The following is a 25,054-nucleotide window of genomic DNA, read 5'->3' as shown; positions in this document are numbered from 1 at the left end:
TAATGCATCCTCTATTACTGCACTCCCAAATATACCACGGAGAACTTCTCAGACATTCAAGGAAATTCGTGACGAATTTGCCTACTACTTTGTGAGCTTACAAGGAGCTGTTCCATGGCAAAATAATTACAGTTAAAATTGTCGTACAAGAGAATAAAATTAATCATATGCAAGTATAACCTTGTTTACCTCTTCAATTGTGTCCCGGGTTTCCTTTGGTTCCTGGATATCATCCAGGAAACATAGATATTTAAATCCAAACCACTTTGTTTTGTAGAGTGTGTCAGTACCACATCCAGATTTTTTACTTTCCTCTCTTCGGTACTGAGACAAGAGAGATTTAAATTTTTTTGTCCACATCACTGCTGCTGGTGCCAAGCACCGCAGCAACTTTTTGTAATGAATCATGTTTGATTTTAGTATTTTTGTAACCTGCGCAACGTACATTCCACAGGCACTCCTCTGCCTCAGAGCGATATCAATTGGAAAATTTTGTCTCGTGACATTTCAAATAAAAATGAAGAGACATAAAATAAACGCACCACTACACTCCAGCAAAACAAACACCAAAACATTCACTCGGAGCAAACGAACACTAGCGTTGCATAGCGGAATTTAGTGGTAGGAGGTCACAAACAATGTTTCTTTGATCTCCACCGACACAGCCATGAAACACTGATTTTGTGTTGCGAACATGTTGCGAAGATCAGTAGTCCATTACTAGCCACGAACAATGTTGCGAACTCAGTGTAAACGCGCCTTAACATTCAGACCCACAGGCTTCAGAGTAGGAAAGAAGAAATAGTTTGAGGAGATTATGAGAGTGGGAGTCAGTCACTTTGAATCAAAGTTAGGAGCGTCTCGAAAGGGGAGGGAGGCAAAGATGATTGAAAAGTACTCAGAGAGTACACGGTCAAGACAGTACATAAAAAAGCACTGTGACAAGTGTCCCCTATACTAGCTGCATGTAGAACTCTTGTCTTTGAGTGTAGAACTTCAGTGCACCTGCAGATTATCACCTGCCTTATCGTAGTTCAGCAAAAGATTTCCAAACAGAGACTGTCAAATCTGGATAATATGGCACAACTTGGGCCAAATCAGACTGGATTCGTGAGGTGGCCGCATCCCGACAGACTGCAAAATTTAGTCGACTGAAGACGACATCGCAGCGAGAAACTGTTATTCGACACCCTGCTATTAATATGACAGGTAGAGATTTGGACGATGCTACGATGATGGTTTTGAGTAAGGGACTGAATTTTGCACCCACGCCACAGGTTCTGCCATTGCCTTCATTTATCAGCGCCACTGAAGAAGCTGTTCAACCACTTCCCTCGGATTCAGCAGAGGAAATAAGACGTGAAACATGCCGTGCAATTATGAAGGCTCGCCCACGAAGGAGCAATATATTTGTGGCAGAGAGGGCTGCTCTACGCAAGCTTCGCCTGGATACTCAGACGGTGGTACTCCCAGCAGATAAAGGTAATGCTACTGTTTTATTGTCTCGGGACGAATACCATGATAAAATGTACAATTTATTGAGTGACAGCATGACCGGAAGATCAGCAGGGATCCCACTAATCGAGTGGCGAAGAAAACTATTTCACTTCTGAATGATTCTCCCTTTCCACCAGAAGTTGTTCACAGATTAAAACCAAGTGGTCCAGTGCCTCCTAGACTTTATGGACTACCAAAGGTCCACAAGAAAAGATGTTCCTCTACGCCCCATAGTGAGTAACATAGGCTCTCTGACCTATGACGTTGCCCAACATCTGGCATCATTGTTGAGGCCTCTTGTGGGAAAATGTACTCACCTCATAAGAAACTCTGCTGACTTCATTAGTAAACTGAAATAATTGAAAATGAACCCGTCTGATATATTAGTTAGTTTTGACATGGTGGCTTCATTTACAAAGGTTCCCCTTCCAGAATCTCTACAACTTATTGAAAGAAGTTTTGACAAAGAGATTTCAGCTTTATTTAAACATGTTCTGACCTTCACATATTTCTTATTTAACAACGAATTTTTTGAACAGATGGATGGAGTCGCCATGGGTAGTCCCTTATCCCCTCCGGTGGCCAATTTATTTATGGAGGACTTCAAGGAGAAGGCGCTTGAATCTGCTGACTTGAAACCCACGGTATTCTGGAGGTATGTTGATGACACCTTTGTAGTTTGGCCCCATGGAGAAGACAACTTGCAAGACTTCTTATCTCTCATCAGAAATAGGACGGATTCTCGGCAGACACAAAGTAAAGTGATTTTTCGTCCTCCACCCAAGACAGCTGCACTCATGGGCTCCGTCAAAGATGATTTGCTGCTCCGAAAATTTGGAGTTTACAAAATTCCATGTGAATGTGGCCTTTCTTACATCGGACAAACAACTCGTACTGTCCAAGAAAGATGTACAGAACACCGGAGGTACACACGACTTTTACAACCTAACAAGTCGGCAGTGGCAGAGCACTGTATTGATAATGGTCACAGTATGTGGTATGACAACGTCAAAATTTTGGCAACTACATCATCCTTTTGGGACTCTATAATGAAGGAGGCAACTGAAATTCGCTTGACGACGAATTTAATTAATAGAGATAGTGGTTTCAATCTTGATAAATCATGGAATCCTGCACTTGCTGTAATAAACTCACAAAGACGTCGTCACAGTGCAGCTCACAATGATATATCGATATGCTAACACAGATTGACTTTGGAGTCATAGATACAATTTGCGCATTACGCACGTCTCTGCCACCGACCAACATCTCTGGCGCATTTGCACCTGTGGCCGCATGCGCAGTCGCGCGGTACACGAGTATAAATGGACGAAGCGAGCACTGGAGCGGCAGTCTTGTGACTCACTCTGAAGATGGCTGGACAGTATACAGCCGAAATATAAGAAGAAGCAGATTTCTTGGGGCTGCACACCCGAAACTTAATGGAACAATACTGCAGTATTTCATTACAAACACCCACATGACCCAAATAATTCCTTCCTTCACCTAAGTTACAAATTTTACAATATCTCATAATTTCACTTTATATGAGAAAAAGTACCATCACAGCTGTATCTTGTGAATGTCTTTATTCTCTCACACGACTAGTTTCGGAGGCACGTTACCACCATCCTCAGGCTCCACCACTGCCACAGGAGTATTTCATTTCCTTGGTGCATTTACTGTGGGATCCTTGTTACTAGCACATGCGGGCTAGCTTTTCAACAGGAGTCTATACTTGATACTGTGTTGTCTCCAATCAACACAGTGTCAAGTATAGACACCTGATGAAAGCTAGCCCAAGTGTGATAGTAACGAAGACCCCAGAGTAAATGTGCCCATGAAATCAAATACTCTTTTGGCAGTGGTGGGGCCCGAGGACGGCAGTAATGTGCTGCTGAAACTAGTCATGTTGTAGGACAAAGACAGTCTCAAGATACTGTTGTGGTGGAACTTTTTCTCAAATATATCATCAACTGAAATCCCTCATCCAAGCAATAAGATGAGCATCTATAAATCATAGTTTTGTTCCTGTGAAAAGTAACAGAAAATTTAGTGCTCCCAAAGTATTTTGTGAGGTTTCTACCTCTACTGGGTCTATCCTGCAAGAAACTGACAAATATTTCCAGCATTATTATTGAAATCCATTGTCTTTGATCTTGTCAAAACAAATCACATTAAAGTGCACTATTACTCCTGAAACTACTGTCCTATGGAGGGAAATCCAAAGTCACTTTCGCAGTGGGTGACAATATAAATACCATCTTGCAATGTGCCACTTCATATGGCAAGTATGTGGAATGTATTTCACTTTATATTGAGAAGTAAGTGTCCTTGCACATTTTAATATCAGGCTGTACTTGGTGAGTACCTGTTTAGGTAATTTGTAATTTTTATTATCAGTAGTAACATGCCTAAGCAAACAATGTGACATTTTGTATTAATTATATGTATTTAAAAGTTTAGATAACATAGTGCTTCATTAATTGATTTCAATTTCATCCTCATGGTGTTATTTTGCACAACAGAATGTATGAGTAACACATGCAAAATAAAGCAGAACAATGTTTCTGATCAGCTTGTCAGTACCACGCTCACACTAGTTTTGAAATGAGGCAGCAGAATTAATGTTGAAATGGTTCATTTTGTTGTTTCCTACAAATCTGGAACATCTGATGTAGTAAGCACATAGATGCAGAATTAGAAAGTATCAAACAATGGAAAATCCAGAATGAAATGTAACACTATTATGAAAAGGAAAGTTGCTACTCACCATATAGCAAAACACACACACACACACACACACACACACACACACACACACACAGCTGCAGTCTCAGGCAACTAGAATTGAAGTATTTCCTTTTGTATTCTACTGACACTTCATGAGCACCATGTAGTTACCAAACAGAAGTATCTTCAGCTGGCATGCTGAGACAGCTGCAATTTGACGAACAGGTTAGGTACAGATCAATGACAGTGCCACATTCAAATCAAAGGTGATAGAACAAGGTGATAGGGAAATGAAGAAACACAGAAGAAGAAAAGGAAAAGGCAAGTGTAGAGAATAAAATAAACAGCCTGTAGTAATTATAGTAAATAGGGGGTCAAGGAGGAAGAGGGAGAATTAATTCATGAAAAGAAATTCTGAAACACCCCATTGGAGGCTGGAAGATGAGACCATAAAGTATTCTGGAGGGAGCACTGGAGAATGGTGGGATGAGAAGACATGCAGAAGAGGAAGTTTTCATTAATATGTTCATGCAACCTTGTGCAGGCTGGGAAAATTCAAATCTGATGATGTAAAAAGTCACACGTAAAAAAATGTTTTACACACTACCTTACTGGCCAACTTCAGTCAATCCAATAATTTTCTTAATGTCTGGGGGCCACAATCACAAATTAGGAAAAAGCAATGAGAAACAGGCTGCCCCGTTATATGTCATTCTTTATCATTTGGAATCACTGTGGTTATAAACACATTGATCAATGATATTTTGTGGGATGAACTCAGAGAAATATACATCCATCTTATAGTTATTAAACTGAAATTAGTCTTATTTTCCAAACTTCAAGGCTCATTCCTGGGTGTTGAGCTCTACGACACTGACACTACTGTGTTGAACAGCTCCTTCAATAGGGTCTAGGTATTAAAGTTAAATGAATCTGCTTCCCCCCCCCCCTCCAAACTGCACCAATAGTTTCGTAAATACATCTACTGGGAAGTATCTTTTGTTCCCACCTACAGTTCCAGTTACCTCATTAACTTCCGATAAGTAAGGATATGACATAGAAGCAGTTTATGTAAATTGTGTCTTTATCAATATTTATAATACAAATTATTGGCTCCCAAATTAACCATGTCCATAATTCATATTTTATGTGAAACTAGCGTTTTAACATTTACCTCTTCACTTATTTTGCATCCTGTGCTTAACTACTGGTTTTAATTGACTTCAATTCTGATTTTATGCAAACAGAAGATTATGAAAGTTTTATTGTTATTAAGAAGTTTGTGATTCTAATTAATTGATTGTGTGTATTTTCTGCAACTAACAAATACATATATAAATATGAATACTTACTCATGATAAAGTATGTGACTTGTCTCTCTCTTTTTGAAGACCTGTTTCCTAATTATTGTGTTATAGTCAGCAACCCTTTCTTGCAGGTAGGGGTCATGCGGAGTTAAATGACAGTTCACTATACACAAGGAACAGCCATATATATTTAATCTGATGCTAACAGCTCCTTTGTTGCCCTAAAAATAAACCACATTCAGGGAGAGGTATCTACATTAGCAATTGAGGTACACTGCAAAATAGAAACTATAATTACATTATATTACATATAATGTCTTTTCACACAATCAGTGAGGAGTTCCTAATGGGCATGAAATATGTTAAACAAACACACACGTTTAATACAAGAATTGATAGACCCCAATTTAATGCGGAACCACAGACCATACATGAAGCAGGCTTCATGGCTACTAAACCAGCAAAAATAAATATAACTTATTTTTCCATTTACAAATTAATGCTGCAGTTACCAAACATGTTAACATACAAATTTTGTAGAATAATTATTAGACTAGTATGGCCAGGAATTTCCAAATGAAATGAGTTTGTAGCAATTATACTGGTCATATAGCAGTGCTTCAGATCAAATGAAGTGTTATAAAGCACTCACTTTGTGCGAGGAGAGAGAGAAGCAGTATGTAGAAGAGCTAATTCTTTGAATAGGCTGTAGTTTTACTGACCTATTTTTATGCCTCTTAAGTCTCAAGTATCAACTGTGATCTAGAGGTAGTGTCTTTGATTCATCATCATCATCATCATCATTGACAGTTTCCAGCCTGTGGCTGGGTCTGTTTGGAACATAAGCCTCTCCATCGTCTTCTGTCTTGCCACCATCTCTCCATCTTCACCTTGATCTAGTCTTCTCCTTTCTTCTCGATGCTTTCCTCCACTCCTTTCAGCCATCTGTCTCTGTCTTCCTCTTGGCCTCTTTCCTTCCAGTTTCATCTCTTGTATCATCCTGGGTATCCTCTTCTCCTCCATTCGTTTAACATGTCCATACCATCTCAGCCTCGATATCTCTATCTCCTCCAGTAATGGTTCCAACTTCATTAATTCTCTGATCCTCTCATTTCTTAACCTGTCTATCTTTGTTACTCCAATACTGTTCCTCAAGAATTTCATCTCACTAGCTTGTACTTTGCTTTTCTCTCTTCCTTTCACAGCCCAGGTCTCGGATGCATATGTCAGGACTGGGATATAGTATGACCGGTATATAACCTTTTTACTGTTTTGGGGTACACCCTTACTCCGTATCAGGCTTCCCAAATGCTTCTGCTTTTCTCCCCCACTCAGTTATTTCTCTTTTCCATCTTCCTGTATAAGGCTTCCTAGGTACTTGAAACTCTCCACTCTCCTCAATTGTTCCCCACCAATCGTTATTGCAGTTGTTCCTCTCTCCTTTGTTCTTGTTGTGATAATCATCTCACTCTTACTTATATTAAATTTCATCCCATATTCTTGTACTGTTCATTCCCATACATCCAACTGCTCTTGTACTTCCTCCTCCTAATCCTCCAAATCATCAGTTGTCAAAAATTAGATCCACCATGTTCTGAAGCCACGTTGCTCTTAACCCCCCCCCCCCCCCCCCTCCTAATTTTGCCTGAATTCTTGCTTCCAAATTTCTTTCAAAAATCTTTGCACAATGACTTATCAATGTTATCCTCCTGATTGTTATTGCACTCTCTTCTATTTCTCTTCTTAAAGATCGAGGCAATTATTCCCTTCTTCCAGTCTTCTGGGGTCATCATCTGTCTCCACACAATTTTCATTACTCGTTATAGCACCTCTCCTGCTGTTCTCACCATCTCTACACTTAGCTCATCCAACCCTGGTGACTTCCCTCCCTTCATCTTGCCCAATGCCTCTCCCACTTCTCTCCATGTAAGGTCTTTTTCTATTTGCTGTTCCTCCTCTTTTTTCTCCTCAGCTTGTTTCTCCTCATCCAGGTCTCCATTCGCACTCAGGAGTTCTCCAAAATACTCTTTCCACATGTTCTTGGGTTCCTCCCTATTCTCTTCATCTTAGCCACTTTTGTTCACCAGTCGTGCATAATCTGTAGTACTGTTCTTCCTCTCACTTTTAATCATTTCATATAACACCTTTCTTCAACCTTCACTATCCTCCTCCTCCATTCTGGTCCACTGTTCCATCCACTTTCTTCTCTCCTCCACCACCACTCTTTCTGCTTCTTTCTTTCTTGGTTGATACTCTTCTCTTGTCCCTCCTGTCCTCTTCTGGAACTATACCCTATAGACTATTCTTCTTCTGTACTATATCCTTTGTTTTATCATTCCACCAGGGTGTTTCTATCTCTTTTTGTTGCTTATCCACCCACATATTGCTTCCACCGCACTTACTAATGTTCCCTTGAATCTACCCCATTCCTCATTGACTACTAATTAATACGTCCTTGGTCCCGTGTCTGAAACCTGACAACGCTTAAATTTTAATTAATAATCAGCATTGGTGGCCACAGACTTCCGGCATAAGAAGACACCCTCATTCTGCCAATGGCCTTGTCAAAGAGGACAAACAAGTGGAGGGAGGTTCAGGGCACACTCTTGTCCTCGGGTTGGGAAACTGACCCTAAATGCAGAATAATCAGCAATGATCAATGGCAAGAGGATGCAGAAGGCACTAAGAACCACTGCGTTATAGACACACAACATTTATGCACAGGACATGTGGCCTGTAATTGAAAAAGTGTCATGAACATCTCTCCATTGGCAAAAGATTCTGGAATAGTCCCCATTCCTATCACTGGCAGAGGATGCCAAGGGGAAGCTGATGATGAGAAAATGATTGAATAACCACCAGAAGAATAATGTTCTATGAGTTGGGCCACGCAATTCCAGAAACTTGAACGTGGCAGGGAAACTAGAAAATTTGAAAAGGGAAATGGAAAGGCTCAGTCTAGATATAGTTGGGGTCAGTGAGGTGAAATGGAAAGAAGACAAGGATTTCTGGTCAGATGAGTAGAGGGCAATATCAATGGCAGCAGAAAATGGTATAACTGGAGTAGGATTCGTGATGAATAGGAAGGTAGTGCGGAGAATGTGTTACTGTGAACAGTTCAGTGATAGGGTTATTCTTACCAGAATCGACAGGAAACCAACACCAACAATGATAGTACACGTATATAAACCTTAGATCGGCTCACCTACACTGAGACTCGTCAGAAGTATGACCGGCTCCATCCCATGTCTATGTCTTCTACTTTTGCTTCTGTTATGTCCCAGCTGAAGATGATGAGATAGAGAAAATATATGAGGATATTGAAAGGGTCATACAATACACAAAGGGAGATGAAAATCTAATAGTCATGAGGTACTGGAATGCAGTTGTAGGGAAAGGAGTAGACAACAGGATTACAGAAGAATATGGACGTGGGACAAGGAATGAGAGAGGAGAAAGACTAAATGAGTTCTGTAATAAATTTCAGCTAGTAATAGTGAATACTCCGTTCAAGAGTCACAACAGGAGGTGGTATACTTGGAAAAGGCTGGGTGATATGGAAAGATTTCAGTTTGCTTACATCATGGTCAGACAGATTCCAAAATCAGATAATGGATTGTAAGGCACACTCAGGAGCAGATATAGACTCAGATCGGAATGTAGAAGTGATGAAGAATGGGCTGAAGTTTAAGACATTAGTCAGGAAGAACCAATATGCAAGAAGTGGGATACCGAAGCACAGGGTGTACACAAAGTCCAGGAACACTTTCAATTATTTATTGCACAAGAACCAAACTTTGTGCAGATATCATACATATGTCATTTTGAAGAGAAACCCTGGAAGATCCCCCCCTCCCATGTATACCGCCACAGTGTAGTTTGGAAATTTGCCAATAGTCCGTGCTAGTCTCTCGTACGTGCTCCACATTCACTTCACTCACATTGGAGCGTCTGCTTCTCTTTGCCAGGCTTAAGCAACCTGTTTTAACAAATTTGTTGTGCCAGAGGTAAATGGCCTTCCTTGTTGGTGGCTTCTTACTGTACTTTATTCTAAACATCCATTGAACAGCTGTAGCACACTTGTTTTTGCCGAACTCCAACACACAGAAAGCTCATTCCACACCTGAACTCGCCATGTTTGTGACTAGCGCAAACTATTGGCAAATTGCCAAACTAGGCTGTGGCGGTAAACATGAAAAAACTTTCAGGGTTTCTCTTCAAAATGACATATGAATGATATCTGTATAATGTTTGGTTCTTGTACAAGAAATAAAGTGTTCCCGGACTTCATGTACACCTCGTATAAAGGAATGACAAGGTATGCTTGAAGATATCTATGGCTTTAGATACGGCAATAAGGATTAGCTCAACAGGCAGTACAATTGAAGAAGAATGGATGTTGGTTGGTTGGTTGGTTGGTTGGGGCAGGGACCAAACTACGTGGTCATCAGCACCTCCGACCTTAGATTAACTAAAACCGAAAAAATCCCACATTAAAAGAGGGAACCACAACATCCATAAAATGATAAACTATTCACAGGAGAGGAAGGAAAAGAATGGAAGAAGTGAGGGAAAGAAAGTGACTAATGACAGGGGTGTGAAGGAAGAAGCACAGAAGACAAGAGAGATGCTCAAGACATAACAGACTCCATAAGGAAAGGAGTGGGAAGGCAGAGGGCTGGGGTGAACCACCAAACCCAGTTGAAGCCAATCCAGTTGGGGCGAAGGGGGGAGCAAGAGGGCCTGCCATCCCCTCCACTCATCGATAAGGTGGAAGGTCCCTCCCTTAAATAAAATAATAATAACCCCCATCACGAATAAAACGTAAAACGAGATCCGTCACTGAGGCATTGTCAGCTAACACCCGGGGTAGCGAGTCTGGAAAGCTAAAAGTTCGTCACAGGGTCGCTACGTTGGGGCAGTCCAATAAGATGTGAGCCACAGTCAACATCGATCCACAACGACAGAGAGGGGGGTCCTCACGATGGAGGAGAGAACTGTGAGTCATCCAAGTATGGCTAATGCAGAGCTGGCATAGGATGACAGAGGCCTTATGAGAGGCCCAGGAGGAGGACTGCCACGGAGTTGTAGAATCCTTAATCGCCCTGAACTTGTTCGGCGAAGAAAGAGTGTGCAATTCTGCATCCCAAAGGCCCAAAACCTGATGACGTAATGCTGAGCGAAGGTCTATTCCCAAAATGCCAATAGCAAGAGATGGCCTGGTAGTATCTAACTTAGCCAGTCGATCGGCAAATTCATTGCCAGCAATCCCAACATGGCCTGGGGTCTAAATGAAAACCACCGAGCATCCATGTTGAGCGAGGAGAGAAAGGGAGTCCTGGATAGCGATGACCAATGGGTGGCGAGGGAAGCACTGGCCGATAACATGCAAACCGCTCAATGAGTCACTACAGATAGTGAAGGATAGTCCTAAGCAGGAGCAGATATGGTCCAGTTCACACAAGATGGCTACCAATTCTGCAGTAAAAACACTACATCCATCGGGCAAGGAACAAAGTTCTGTGCGTCGCTCATAGGTGTAAGCAAAACTAGTGCGGCCAGCAACCATGGAGCCATCAGTATAAATCACTTCTGAACCCTGGAATGAAATGAGGAGACAATAGAATTGGTGGCGAAGAGCCATCGGAGGGACAGAATCCTTTGAATCACCTGAGGGATCAAGACAGAGCCGCGTCCGAGAGATGCTCCAAGGAGGGGTATGTGCGTGAGCAGAGAAGAGAAGCGGTAAAGGGAATCGCTGGAGCTCAGAAAAGAGCAACTGAATGCAGACAGCCATGGTAAGCCCACATCGCGGCCACCTTTGCGGCAGGGTGATCTCCGTGTCTGGATAAAGGAGACCATAATTACGGTGCTTTGGGTTGCAGCGAATGTGGAGTGCATAAGATATCAGCAGTTGTTGGCGCAAAATTCGCATTGGTGGAATCCCTGCCTCTGCGAGAAGGCTAAGTACGGGGCTAGTCCGGAAGGCACCAGTCGCAAGTTGGACCCCACAGTGGAGGATGGGGTCTAGGATTCACAGCGTTGGGTACGCGATGCAGAACCATAGACAAGACTTCCATAGTCTATAAACGAGATTGGGCAAACGCTTGATACAATCACAGGAGAACAGAGCGGTCTGCACCACAGGCGGTATTGCACAGACACCTAAGAACATTGAGATGGGACAAGCACGTCCTCTTCAGCTGGCGAAGATGAGGGAGCCATTTGAACAGGGCATCGAAGACCAGACCCAAGAAGCGATGGGTGTCCACTACCTCGAGGGGCTGGCCATCGAGGAACAGTTCCGCATGGGGGTGGACTGTACGGCGACGGCAGAAATGCATGTCATGTCTTGGCCGCCGAAAGCTGAAAGCCATGGGAGAGAGCCCATGAGTGCGCCCGGCAGATTGCCCCCTATAGATGGCATTCTGTAGTGCCCATTATGGAGGAAGCGAGGTAGATACAAAAATCGTCAGCATACACAGAGGGGGTCTCTGTCGGTCCAACAGCTGTCACCACACCATTAACTACTATGAGAAAGAGAGGGACGCTCAGCACGGAACCCTGTGGAACCCCATTTTCTTGCGGATGGGAGCAGTGCTGTAGGAGCAGCCAAAAAGAGCAACAAGAAAGGAAGTTATGGATAAAAATAAGCAGAGTGCCACAAACGCCCCATTCGTGAAGGGTGGTGAGGATGTGGTGGTGCCAGGTGGTGTCACAGGCTTTATGCTGATCAAAGAAGACTGCAAGGAGGTGTTGCCGATGGGCAAAAGCCGACTGGATAGCAGACTCCAGGTGCACCAAGTTATCCACAGTAGAGTGGCCACAGCGAAAACCAGTTTGAGTTGATGACAGAAGGTCATGGGATTCAAGGATCCAAAACAGCCGCCGAGTCACCATGTGTTCAAGGAGCTTGCAGAGGGTATCAGTAAGGCTAATTGGATGGTAGCTATCCATTTGAAGAGGCAGCTTCCTTGGCTTCAACACTGAAACAACAATGCTTTCCTGCCACTGGGTAGGAAAGACTCCCTCACTCCACAGACAGTTGAACAGGGTCCAGTATACAATGGTGGCCAGCCACCGATAAGTGTTGGAGCATTTGGTTATGTATCCGATCTGGTCCAGGAGCCATGTCAAGACAAAGGGTGAGGTCGCTAGCAAATTCCCACTCGCTGAATGGAGCATTATATAGCTCCGAGCAGCGAGAAACGAAAGACAAAGGCAGTTGTTCTGAGCGCTCTTTCAGGAGAAGGAACGTGGGCAGATACTGAGCCGATGCTGAAGCTTGAGCAAAGTCTTGGGCGAAATTCTCTGCTGCAAAGTCCGGATCGGTAAGGACAACACCATGCACAGAAATTCCTGCAACCCTGGTGGGAGGACAGTGGCCAAACATTTGCCTGCGTTTCGCCCAGAAGAGGGGGCATGTGGTCCTGGTACATATCGTTCCCAGTAAATCCGTTTCTGAAATTTGATTAGGTAGCGGGCCCGGGAGCAGAGTCATTTAAAGACCTGAAGAAGAACAATAGAAGGATGCCGCTTGAAGTTTTGAAGAGCACGGCGGTGGTCTTTTATGGCTGCAGCAATTTCCGGAGTCCACCAAGGGACCATCTTCCGGCATGGGGAATGCTGAAAGGTTGGCAGCAGTCAAAGTCTGAGTAGATTCATCAACACTGTCATGGGGCAATACAGGGGGGATGGGTGCAGAGGAGAAGGCACCCCAATCAGCCTTAGATATGGCCCACCTGGGAGGGTGACGGAGCGAGACACACTGAAGGAAGGTTAAAACAATCCGATAATGGTCGCTGTCACATAAGTCATCGTGAACTCCCCACTGAATGGAGGTAAGAAGGCTGGGACTGTAGATGGAGAGCTCAATGGTAGAGAAAGTGCCGTGCGCCACACTTAAGTGTGTGGGAGCACCTGTGTTTAGTAAACAGAGGTCAAGCCCTGCCAGAACAGCTTCAACTCTCCTGCCCAGGGAAGTAGTCATATGACTACCCGAAAGAGGGTTGTGGGCATTAAAGTCCCCTAATAGCAGGAAGGGAGAAGGGAGTTGTTGAAGAAGGGCAGTGAGGGATTGGGAAGTGGGCGGCCTGTCAGGTGGGAGGTAGAGATTACAGATTGTCATTGGAGTGGCCAGATGGACACTGACAGCAATGGCTTCCAGGTGCAAACAATGCCAGAAGCCCACAAAGAGCCAATTCGGTTCCGACAAAGCGCGGAACCCACGACGGAAGGGTGAGTAATAATTGACAAAATGGGTCTCCTGGAGAGCAATACAAGCGGCAGAGTAGAAGGAAAGAAGGGGCTGCAACTCTGGAAGGTGATGAAAATACCCATTACAATTCCACTGGAGGATTCTCAAGCCAGAGTCCAAAAGGGAAGAGAAGGGACTGGAGTCACCATCTGTCACCAATAAGTATGGGGTAATATCCATGTAGGTGGGGACACTGTTGGTTCATTGACTGGAGGAGGGGAAGGCTGCACCTCAGGGGTTCTGGAGGGGACATGCCCTTGTTCTTGAGTTTCTGCTTCTTCTCTTGGGAAGGAAGAGAAGGGCAGACTTCAGCGAGGGCGGGCACGGAATTACACCGGGCAATCTCGGTGCCCACTGGCCGTGGATCGCGCTGCCGATGTGGAGCAGTAGATCGGCTTTCATGGGGGTGCCGGGGAGAGCAGTCCCGGGAGGGAGCTCCAGTACTGGTGGCTGCCGAAGGAGGGAAGCACTTCTCCAGCAGAGGAGGGGCAGCAGCACCCGAAGTGGTGGGTATTAGTACTGACGGGAAGGGGGAGGGGGAGGGGGAGTAGGAGAGGGAGGAGGAGGCTGAAGGCATGGGGCGAATGGAGTGGAGCTGGGAAGAGGAGGGGGAATGGACATAACAGAAGCAAAAGTAGAAGACATAGACATGGGATGGAGCCGGTCATACTTCTGACGAGTCTCAGTGTAGGTGAGCCGATCTAAGGTTTTGTACTTTTGAATCCTCCTTTCTTTCACAAACATTGGGCATACAGGCAAGTGTGGAGAATGATGTCCATGACAATCTACACACACTGGTGGGGGACCACCTCATGGAGGAGGCACCCACAGTCACCACGGAGGGGATCAGTGGTACAGCGGAAAGACGTGTGTCCAAACCGTAGCATTTGAAGCATCCCATCAGTGGTGGAATATAAGGTTTTACATCACACCGATACACCATTACCTTGACCTTCTCTGGGAGGACATTCCCCTTGAAGGCCAGAATAAAGGCACCTGTAGTGGTGCGATTGTTTGGAGGGAATCGCTGCACATGGCAGATAAAACGAACCCCTCGCCACTCAAGGTGAGCACGGAGCTCCTCATCAGTTTGCAGAAAAAGATCTCAGTGGAAAATAATGCACTGTACCGAGTTCAAAGATTGATGGGGTGTGACAGAAACTGGGACGTCACTGAGATGGTCACAAGCACACAGGGCGTCAGTTGGGCAGCAGAATATGTCTTTATCAGCAAAGCACCGGACTGCATTTTACTCATCTATTCCACTTCGCCATACTTATCTTCAATCGTCTCCATGAAAAACAAAGGCTTGGTCATGGCAAAACTTATGCCATCCGTCCTGGTACAAACCAGGTACGGAGGGAAAGGTTTCAACCCATGTCGGCGAGCCTGACCCTCCTCCCAAGGGGTGGCCAGGGAGGGGAAGGCGGAAGGATCAGAAGGAGGAGGTCACGTCTGCTACTACTCTTAGCGACAGCCACAGAATGTCGAGGATGTTGAAGCTTTTGACACTTCATGTGCAAGGCGTCCGCCCTAATACCACCCATTCCAATCAGGGGCTTGCCCCGTGGGTGCCACTCAGACACAGCAAGGGCCGTCTGGCACATCAGCCACTGCCAGGAGTTCTGGTGCCCCAAAGTGATGAGCACTGACTCCTGGGCATACACGAGGCATTAACAGCTCAGGTACTAGCAGTGTGATCTCTGTGGTTTCAGGGGGCTCAGCCAAGTGGGTACTTAACAGCCCAACCACACAGACTGGCTACCATGCTGGTGACCTAGCAGGAGGGGGGACCAGGGTGCAAAGGGAAAGGGGGGGGGGGAGGTGGAGAGGAACCTGCACCATGGAAGCTAGGAAGGGAGTCCATCCCCAAATGGTTCACACTGAATGGAAAATTTTGGGAATGGAGGTCAAACCCCAAAGGGACCAAAAACACCGAAAAGGAGATGGAAACAGCAAACTAAACAATAGCACAGACCTAAACAAAGCTAGGAGGATAGCCAGGCCAACATAAAGAAGTCCACTAAGAGGGAAAAGAGTGGGCAGGGACAAAGGAGTAAGGATTGGGAAAGGAAAGGAGACTGCAATAGCTCGGGGCCCCGTGCGTGCCACACACGTACCCACAAAAGGACTGTGGGCCCCTTGGGGGGTTGAAGAGGAATGGACATCTCTAAAAAGAGCAATCACAGAAGTTGGAAAGAAAAACATGGATATCAAGAAGGTAACTGGAAAGAAATCATGGGTAACAGAAGAAATACTTTAGTTGGGTGATGAAAGAAAGAAGTACAAAAATGTTCAGGGAAATTCAGGAATACAGAAATACAAGTCACTGAGGAATGAAATAAAGCTTAAACGAAATGGCTGCACCAAAAAATGTGAAGGAACCAAAAAAGAAATGATTGCCAGAAATACTGATTCAGCATACAGGGAATAGAAAACAACTTATGGTGAAATTAAAAGCAAGGGTTGCAACATTAAGAGTGCAACAGGAATTCCACTGTTACATGCAGAGGTGAGAGTGGATATATGGAAACAGTACACTGAAGGCCTCTATGTGGGGAAGATCTGTCTGATGTGATTGAAGAGAGTCGATTTAGAGGAGATAGGGAGTCCAGTATTGCAATCAGAATTTAAGAGAGCTTTGGAGCACTTAAGAACAAATGAGGCAGAAAAAATAGATAACATTTCATCAGTATTTCTAAAGTTGGAGGAAGTGGCAACAAAATGACTATTTAGGCTGATGTGTAGGATGTATGAGACTGGCGACATACCATCTAACTTTCGGAAAAAATATCACACACACAATTCAGAAGACTGCAAGAGCTGACAACTGCAAGAATTATCGCAATATCAGTTTATCAGCTCATGCATCCAAGTAGCTGATAAGAATAATATACAGATGAATGGAAAAGAAGATTGAGGATGTGTTAGATGACCAGTTTGGCTTTAGGCATGGTAAAGGCACCAGAGAGGCAATTCTGATGTTGCAGTTGATAATGGAAGCAAGACTAAAGAAAAATCAAGACACGTTCATAGATTTGTCGACCTGGAAAAAGCATTCGACAATGTAAACTGGTGCAAGATGTTCAAAATTATGAGAAAAATAGGGGTAAACTATATGACAAGGTACAAGAGCCAAGAAAGAAAAATAAGAGTGGATGACCAAGATCGAAGTGCTTGGATTAAAAAGTGTGTAAGACAAGGATGTAGTCTTTTGGCCCTACTGTTCAATCTGTACATCGAAGAAGCAATGATGAAAATAAAAGAAAGTTTCAGGAGTGGAATTAAAATTCAAGGTGAAAGAATATCAATGGTACAATTGACTGATGACATTGCTATCCTAAGTGAAAGTGAAGAAGAATTACATGATTTCCTGAATGGAATGAACAGTCTAAAGAATACAGAATATGGATTGAGAGTAAATCAAAGAAAGACAAAAGTAATGAGAAGTAGCAGGAATGAGAACAGCGAGAAACTTTACATCAGGACTAATGGTTACAAAGTAGACGAAGTTAAGGAATTCTGCTACCTAGGCTGCAAAATAATCAGTGATGGATGGAGCAAGGTGGACATCAAAAGCAGTCTAGCACTGGCAAAAAGGGTATTCCTGGCCAAAAGAAGTCTACTAGTATCAAACATAGGCCTTAATTTGAGGAAGACATTTCTGAGAATGTATGTCTGGAGCACTGCATTGAATGGAAGTGAAACATGGGCTGTGGGAAAACCGAAACAGAAGAGAATCGAAGCAGCTGAGATGTGCTACAGATGAATGTTGAAAATTAGTGGACTGATAGGGTAAGGAATGATGGGGTTCTACGCAGAATCGGAGAGGAAAGGAATATGTGGAAAACACTGCAATGAGAAGCGACAGGATAAGACATCTACTAAGACATCAGGGAATTTCCTCCAAGGTACTAGAGGGAGCTGTAGAGGGCAAAAATTGTAGAGGAACACAGAGATTGGAATACATCCAGCAGATAGTTTACAGGTTACAAATGCTACTCAGATGAAGAGGCTGGCACAGGAGAGGAATTCGTGGTGGGTTGCATCAAATCATTCAGAAGGCTGATGACTCAAACACAAGCCTCCTGCGTATTCTTTGACCTTACTCCTATGATTATCTGATGCAATAAACATTTGTTAAATAGATGTACATGACACTGTAAGAATTTCTTTCCATTCTCTTCAAATTTATAAACACTATATTCAGTACTGATGATCAATTATCTTGATATGTCTTAAATACCAATATTGTAAAACAGATCATTAAGCTACACCAATTAACAGAAGTTTCAGAAGTGGTAACACTGACTTAGAACATTACATTATGCTTGCTAAATGCAGAATTGATAATACTGTACATACTCACTACAGTTATATTCCTTATGACTACCAAGTGTTGAGTGACCAACATATTACTTCACAGGTTCATAACCAAACACTAACTGACTGAAATTTACATGATGAACTACCGAACAAGGAAGTCTGAGTTCACTTCTTGGCCCTGACTGACTGCTACTGTGTGCATGACACCTATTTATAGATGTGTGTATTACAGAAACGTAAAATACAGGGTGTACATGAAATACGGGAACACATTCAATTATTTATTGCACAAGAACCAAACATTGTACAGGTATCATACATATGCCATTTTGAAGAAGAAACCCTGGAAGTCTTTTTTTTTTTTTTTCCCATGAGCACCACCACAGCACAGTCTGGTAATTTGCTGATAGTCAGCACTAGTCGCAAACACGGCTAATTCAGGTTCAGAGTGAGCTTTCAGTGTGTTGGAGCTCGACAAAAACAAGTGTGCTACAGCTGTTCAATGGATGTTTAGAACCAACTATGGTAAGAAGCTACCAACAAGGAAGGCCATTTACCAATGGCACAACAAATCTGTTACGACAGGTTGCTTGTGCCTGGCAAAGAGAAACAGACGTCCCAGAGCGAGTGAAGGGAATGTGGGGCGCATACGAAAGACATTCATAAGGAGTCCAAAGAAATCAGTACATCGTGCATCCCATGAACTCGAAGTGGCTCCAGTGACAGTGTGGGAAGTCCTGCAACAGAAGCTGTATATGAAACCATTAAATTGGAGCTAGTGCAGAAGCTCAATGGCGACGATGACAAATGTTTTGAGTTTTGTTCACAGTTGCAACAATTGAATGAGGATGGGGATGCCATTGTTGATTGCTTAATTTTTAGCGACAAAGCCAGTTTTCACACTAATGGGAAAGTGAACCAGCATAATTCTCGAATCTGGGGTACAAGGCAACCACATGAATACATTGAATTTGAGCGTGATTTCCCAAAGGTAAATGTTTTTTGTGCCTTGTCACATCGAAAACTGTAGGGGCCATTCTTCTTCGCTGAGAGCCCTGTCACTGGATATTCCTATTTGGACATGTTGCAGCAATGGCTGATGCCTCAAATGCAATTGGACTCTCCATTCATCTTTCAGCAGGATGGGGGTCAACCCCATTTTCATTGTGATATTAGTAGGTACCTGACCACTGCTGCATCGAAGGATCCGCCATGCAACAGAAGCGGACAGCTGTTTCATGAAATGGCTTCCCCGATCACCAGATCTCACTCCATGTGACTTTTCTGTGGGGACACATTAAAGATCTGGTGTATGTACTGCCTCTACCACGTGATGCAGCAGAGCTCTGGGACAGAATACGGGAAGTGACTGCCACAATCGACAATGCCATGCTGGGACTGGTATGGCAAGAATTTGATTACCGTACTGACGTCTGCCAGGTCACTCATGGTTCGCATATCGAATGTTTGTAAAATAAACTTTCAGAGTTTCTCTTCAAACTGCAGTATGTATGACATCTGTAAAATGTTTAGTTCTTGTGCAATAAATAATTGAAAGTGTTCCTGGACTTTAATTACACCCTGAACAGAACTATTAAACCTACTGAAAGGATAGATTGTCTCTCACCACATAGACAAGGCACCGAGTTGCAGACAAGCACAATGAAAAATACTGCTAAAATATTAAGCTTTGCACAAAATCCTTCTGAAATACAAAACATACGCACATCACACAAGTGCAACCAACTCATACATGGTTGTGTGTGTGTGTGTTTTTCTACTACGGACAAAGTTTAATACATCAGCAGTCTTTTATACTTGTGTCTGTGACTCAAATCCCCCCTGTGTGTGATGAGTAGCTATCTATCCTTTCTCTACTTTTGTTATTCCGTTCAGGACTCAAAAATGGTTCAAATGGCTCTGAGCACTATGGGACTCAACTGCTGTGGTTATCAGTCCGTTCAGGACTTTCCATTGTTTGGATTATTACGTTTTAGACAAAGGTGGAAGAAGTGAAAGATATGGATCTATAGTAGGAAATGAAGTAAACGTGTTTATAATTAGAGAACGGCAGAATAATTGGTGTCTATGAGGAAGAAGTTAATATGCAAGGGGATCCCTGAAGTTCATCAAGATCTTTCTAGAAAATGGAATTTTTTAATTGGCATAATTAATAAACTAGTATTATATTTTTGTAAAAGCATAGATTTTTGGAAAGAATTACATTTTAAGATTGTAAATTCTAGATACATAAATTTTGATTAGAAATAACTTTTGAAATATTAAGCTTTTGGACAAAGTAAAATGTTTGTTTGAAAGAGGAGAATGAGAGCTTTCAAAATTGCTATATAAATCTTAAAACAAAGAATTTTAGCAGGCTTGAATTTTAATGTGTGCGTGGTTCAATATTAAATTATAAATATTTCTTTAAATAAAATGTTTGCATATGAACTAAAGATATTATTGTCATCAGCAATTGGCTATGAATAATAAAGTCCAACAAACATGAAAAATTACTTATTTTATGTAACCATGGAATATGGCCTGGTAGTGAAAAGAGGTAAGATGGAGCAAATTATTGGCATCAAGAATGGGTAAGAACAAGTAGGATAATCTCACTTTTGTATTTTACAAGGCTTTTTCAGGATGATATTCAATTCACCTTGCAAAAAGGAGGGAGGGCCCATTTCAATGAAGGGTATCTTTCAACTATTTGAATTTCTCACCTCTTGGATCTATATTCAGTTGGATGAAAGGTAAAAATTAAGCTCCACAAAAGAACAATAGCTAACAATGTGTTCTTCTCCATTATTATCCATAATCATCATCATCACCACCACCACCACCACCACCACCACCACCACCACCACTTAAGACTGATTATGCCTTTCAGCGTTCAGTCTGGAGCATAGCCCCCTTATAAAATTCCTCCACGATCCCCTATTCAGTGCTAACATTGGTGCCTCTTCTGATGTTAAACCTATTACTTCAAAATCATTCTTAACCGAATCCAGGTACCTTCTCCTTGGTCTGCCCCGACTCCTCCTACCCTCTACTGCTGAACCCATGTCTCTTGGGTAACCTTGCTTCTCCCATGCGTGTAACATGACCCCACCATCTAAGCCTGTTAGCCCTGACTGCTACATCTATAGAGTTCATTCCCAGTTTTTCTTTGATTTCCTCATTGTGGACACCCTCCTGCCATTGTTCCCATCTACTAGTACCTGCAATCATCCTAGCTACTTTCATATCCGTAACCTCAACCTTGTTGATAAGGTAACCTGAATCCACCCAGCTTTCGCTCCCATACAACAAAGTTGGTCGAAAGATTGAACGGTGCACGGATAACTTAGGCTTGGTACTGACTTCCTTCTTGCAGAAGAGAGTAGATCGTAGCTGAGCGCTCACTGCATTAGCTTTGCTACACCTCGCTTCCAGTTCTTTCACTATGTTGCCATCCTGTGAGAATATGCATCCTAAGTACTTGAAACCGTCCACCTGTTCTAACTTTGTTCCTCCTATTTGGCACTCAATCTGTTTATATTTCTTTCCCACTGACATTACTTTCGTTTTGGAGATGCTAATCTTCATACCATAGTCCTTAGATTTCTGATCTAGCTCTGAAATATTACTTTGCAAACTTTCAATCGAATCTGCCATCACAACTAAGTCATCCGCATATGCAAGACTGCTTATTTTGTGTTCACATATCTTAATCTCACCCAGCCAGTCTATTTTTTTCCAACATATGATCCATAAATAATATGAACAACAGTAGAGACAGGTTGCAGCCTTGTCTTACCCCTGAAACTACTCTGAACCATGAACTCAATTTACCGTCAACTCTAACTGCTGCCTGACTATCCATGTAAAGACCTTTAATTGCTTGCAAAAGTTTACCTCCTATTCCATAATCTCGTAGAACAGACAATAACTTCCTCCTACGAACCCGGTCATATGCCTTTTCTAGATCTATAAAGCATAGATACAATTCCCTGTTCCACTCGTAACACTTCTGCATTATTTGCCGTAAGCTAAAGATCTGGTCCTGATAACCTCTAAGAGGCCTAAACCCACACTGATGTTCATCCAATTGGTCCTCAACTAATACTCGCACTTTCCTTTCAATAATACCTGAGAAGAGTTTACCCACAACGCTGATTAAAGAGATACCTCTGTAGTTGTTACGATCTTTTCTGTTTCCATGTTTAAAGATTGGTGTGATTACTGCTTTTGTCCAGTCTGATGGAACCTGTCCCGACTCCCAGGCCATTTCAATTATCCTGTGTAGCCATTTAAGACCTGACATTCCACTGTATTTGATGAGTTCCGACTTAATTTCATCCACCCCAGCTGCTTTATTGCACTGCAATCTATTGACCATTTTCTCCACTTCCTCAAATGTGATCCTATTTCCATCATCATTCCTATCCCATTCTACCTTGAAATCTGAAACATTACTGATCGTATTTTCACCTACATTGAGCAACTCTTCAAAATATTCCCTCCATCGGCCCAAGGCATCCACAGGATTCACCAGCAGTTTTCCTGACCTGTCCAAAATACTTGTCATTTCCTTCTTACCTCCCTTTCGAAGACTGCTAATTACACTCCAGAATGGTTTTCCAGCAGCTTGACCCATAGTCTCCAACCTGTTTCCAAAGTCTTCCCAAGATTTCTTCTTGGATGCTGCAATTATCTGTTTGGCTTTGTTTCTTTCTTCAACATAACTTTCTCTGTCTACCTGAGTTCTAGTATGTAGCCATTTTTGATACGCCTTCTTTTTCCTTTTACAGGCTGCCTTGACTGTGTCATTCCACCAAGCTGTTTGCTTCATCCTAGTTTTACACACTACTGTTCCAAGACATTCTTTAGCCACTTCTAGTACTGTGTCCCTGTACCTTGTCCATTCCTTTTCCAATGACTGTAATTGATTACATTCAACTAACTGGTACCTTTCTGAGATCGCTGTTATGTACTTGTGCCTGATTTCCTTATCCTGAAGTTTCTCCACTCTTATCCTCCTACATATGGACCTGACCTCCTGCACTTTCGGCCTCACAATCCCAATTTCACTGCAGATTAAATAATGATCAGTGTCATCAAAGAATCCCCTGAATACACGTGTGTCCCTTACAGCCTTCCTGAATTCCTGATCTGTTATTATATAGTCAATGACAGAACTGGTTCCCCTGCCTTCCCAAGTATACCGGTGAATGTTCTTATGTTTAAAAAAGGAGTTTGTGATTACTAAGCCCATACTGGCACAGAGATCCAAGAGTTGTTTCCCGTTCCTGTTGGCCTCCATATCCTCTCCAAATTTACCCATAACCTTTTCATACCCTTCTGTTCGATTTCCAATCCTGGTATTAAAATCACCCATGAGCAGAACACTGTCCTTGTCCTTTACTCTAACAACTACATCACTGAGTGCCTCATAAAAACTATCCATCTTATCTTGATCTGTCCCGTCACAATGCAAATATACTGACAATCCTAATTTTCTTGCTAGACACTGTCAAGTCTATCCACATCAGTCATTCATTTACATACCTTATTGCAACTACGCTGGGTTCCATTTCTTTCCTGATGTAAAGCCCTACACCCCATTGTGCTATTCCTGCTTTGACTCCTGACAGGTAGACCTTGTATTCTCCCACTTCCTCTTCTTTCTCACCCCTTACCCGAATGTCACTAACAGCTAAAATGTCCAGCCCCATCTTACTTGCAGCCTCTGCCAGCTCTACCTCCTTCCCAGAGTAGCCCCCATTGATATTAATAGCTCCCCATCTCATTACCATTTGTTTGCCAAGTCGTATCTTAGGAGTCCCTGGTTTGTCAGAGGTGGGACTCCGTTACCTCCAAAGGTCCGAGGCATTTTGATCTGATTGTTGCCAGCATCATATTTAAAGTACCAGGGAAGCAGGTTGCTAGCCTTACTTGCCCCGAGTCCCATTGGGTATTACCCCTAACGGTTGAGGGACTAACCGGTGGATTTGGTAGTCTTTGCCGTATGAGAACAAAGGTGACCACGACTCAGAATATGTCCGAGATGCCCTGCCTTATTCCAAAGTAACTGGTTTCCCGACTGTCGGGACCACTTACTTGGCCACTCATACGTTGCCCGTGGTTCATGAACTAGGACATGGCGACAGGAACCCACACCATGAACCACCCCACACCATGAGAGGACTGATATTCCATAAAATACCTTTCAGGTGCGTACTGTGAATGCTCAACTCTCTTTTCAACAGTGCATCCTTATTTCTTTAAGTCAGCTGATGAAAAGATTTATCCACAAAATTAATTAGAAGATTTTGCACCTCAATATCCTTCAAGCCACTCTAAATACTTTCTCTGAAATAAGTAATAGTGCTTTAACCTTAATAGCTGCATAAGAGGCAGTTTCCACACTGTTGAAGTCTTTCCAGTCCATCTATTTTTTTTCTAATAATTTATTAATATATGGTATAGTAGGTGTAAGGTGTTTCCTTTTAGACTTGGGCAATAAGTATGAAGTGCACGTGATAATGACAGTGTATCAGCTATTCAATGAAAATTTCGTTAGCAGCTCATTCAAAAATGATATTTCCTTTGCCATGTATCACAATACTTGCAGCACATGAAACAAACTTGACCTTTTGCAGTATCTGATGGAAGATTGTTAATATTCATACAGAACTTAACAGGGAACCTTTAAGATCACCACATGCAGTTATTTTTGTTATGTGAAGTGTGGCCAATTAATTCAAGACACTTTTGTATCACTATCCTTCGTGATTTTACAGCAATTTCTGTTACACTGTAACTTTCTAATTTATTTAGTGCGCATGTACAAGGTATACATATGAAGAAACTTACAAGGTTTCATATAATGCATGAAGACCTGTCAAGCACTTGGACAGCTGTATCTGCACAGTCTAATTATTCTTCC

The 25,054-nt window shown here is 42.8% G+C and overlaps 1 protein-coding gene across 1 annotated transcript in view; it reads right to left on the bottom strand.

The window, feature by feature from the left end:
• The window catches only part of LOC126261867 (phosphatidylinositol 4,5-bisphosphate 5-phosphatase A-like), a 76,752-nt gene that overhangs the window by 40,031 nt on the left and 11,667 nt on the right, over positions 1-25,054 (bottom strand). The window contains exon 5 of the mRNA XM_049958575.1: positions 5,583-5,758. Coding sequence (XP_049814532.1) covers positions 5,583-5,758 — 176 coding nt within the window. The remainder of the gene's footprint in view (positions 1-5,582; positions 5,759-25,054) is intronic.

Source organism: Schistocerca nitens, chromosome 1 (genome assembly GCF_023898315.1).
Source record: "Schistocerca nitens isolate TAMUIC-IGC-003100 chromosome 1, iqSchNite1.1, whole genome shotgun sequence".
NCBI lineage: Eukaryota > Metazoa > Arthropoda > Insecta > Orthoptera > Acrididae > Schistocerca > Schistocerca nitens.
This window is presented reverse-complemented; position numbering and strand designations above follow the sequence as displayed.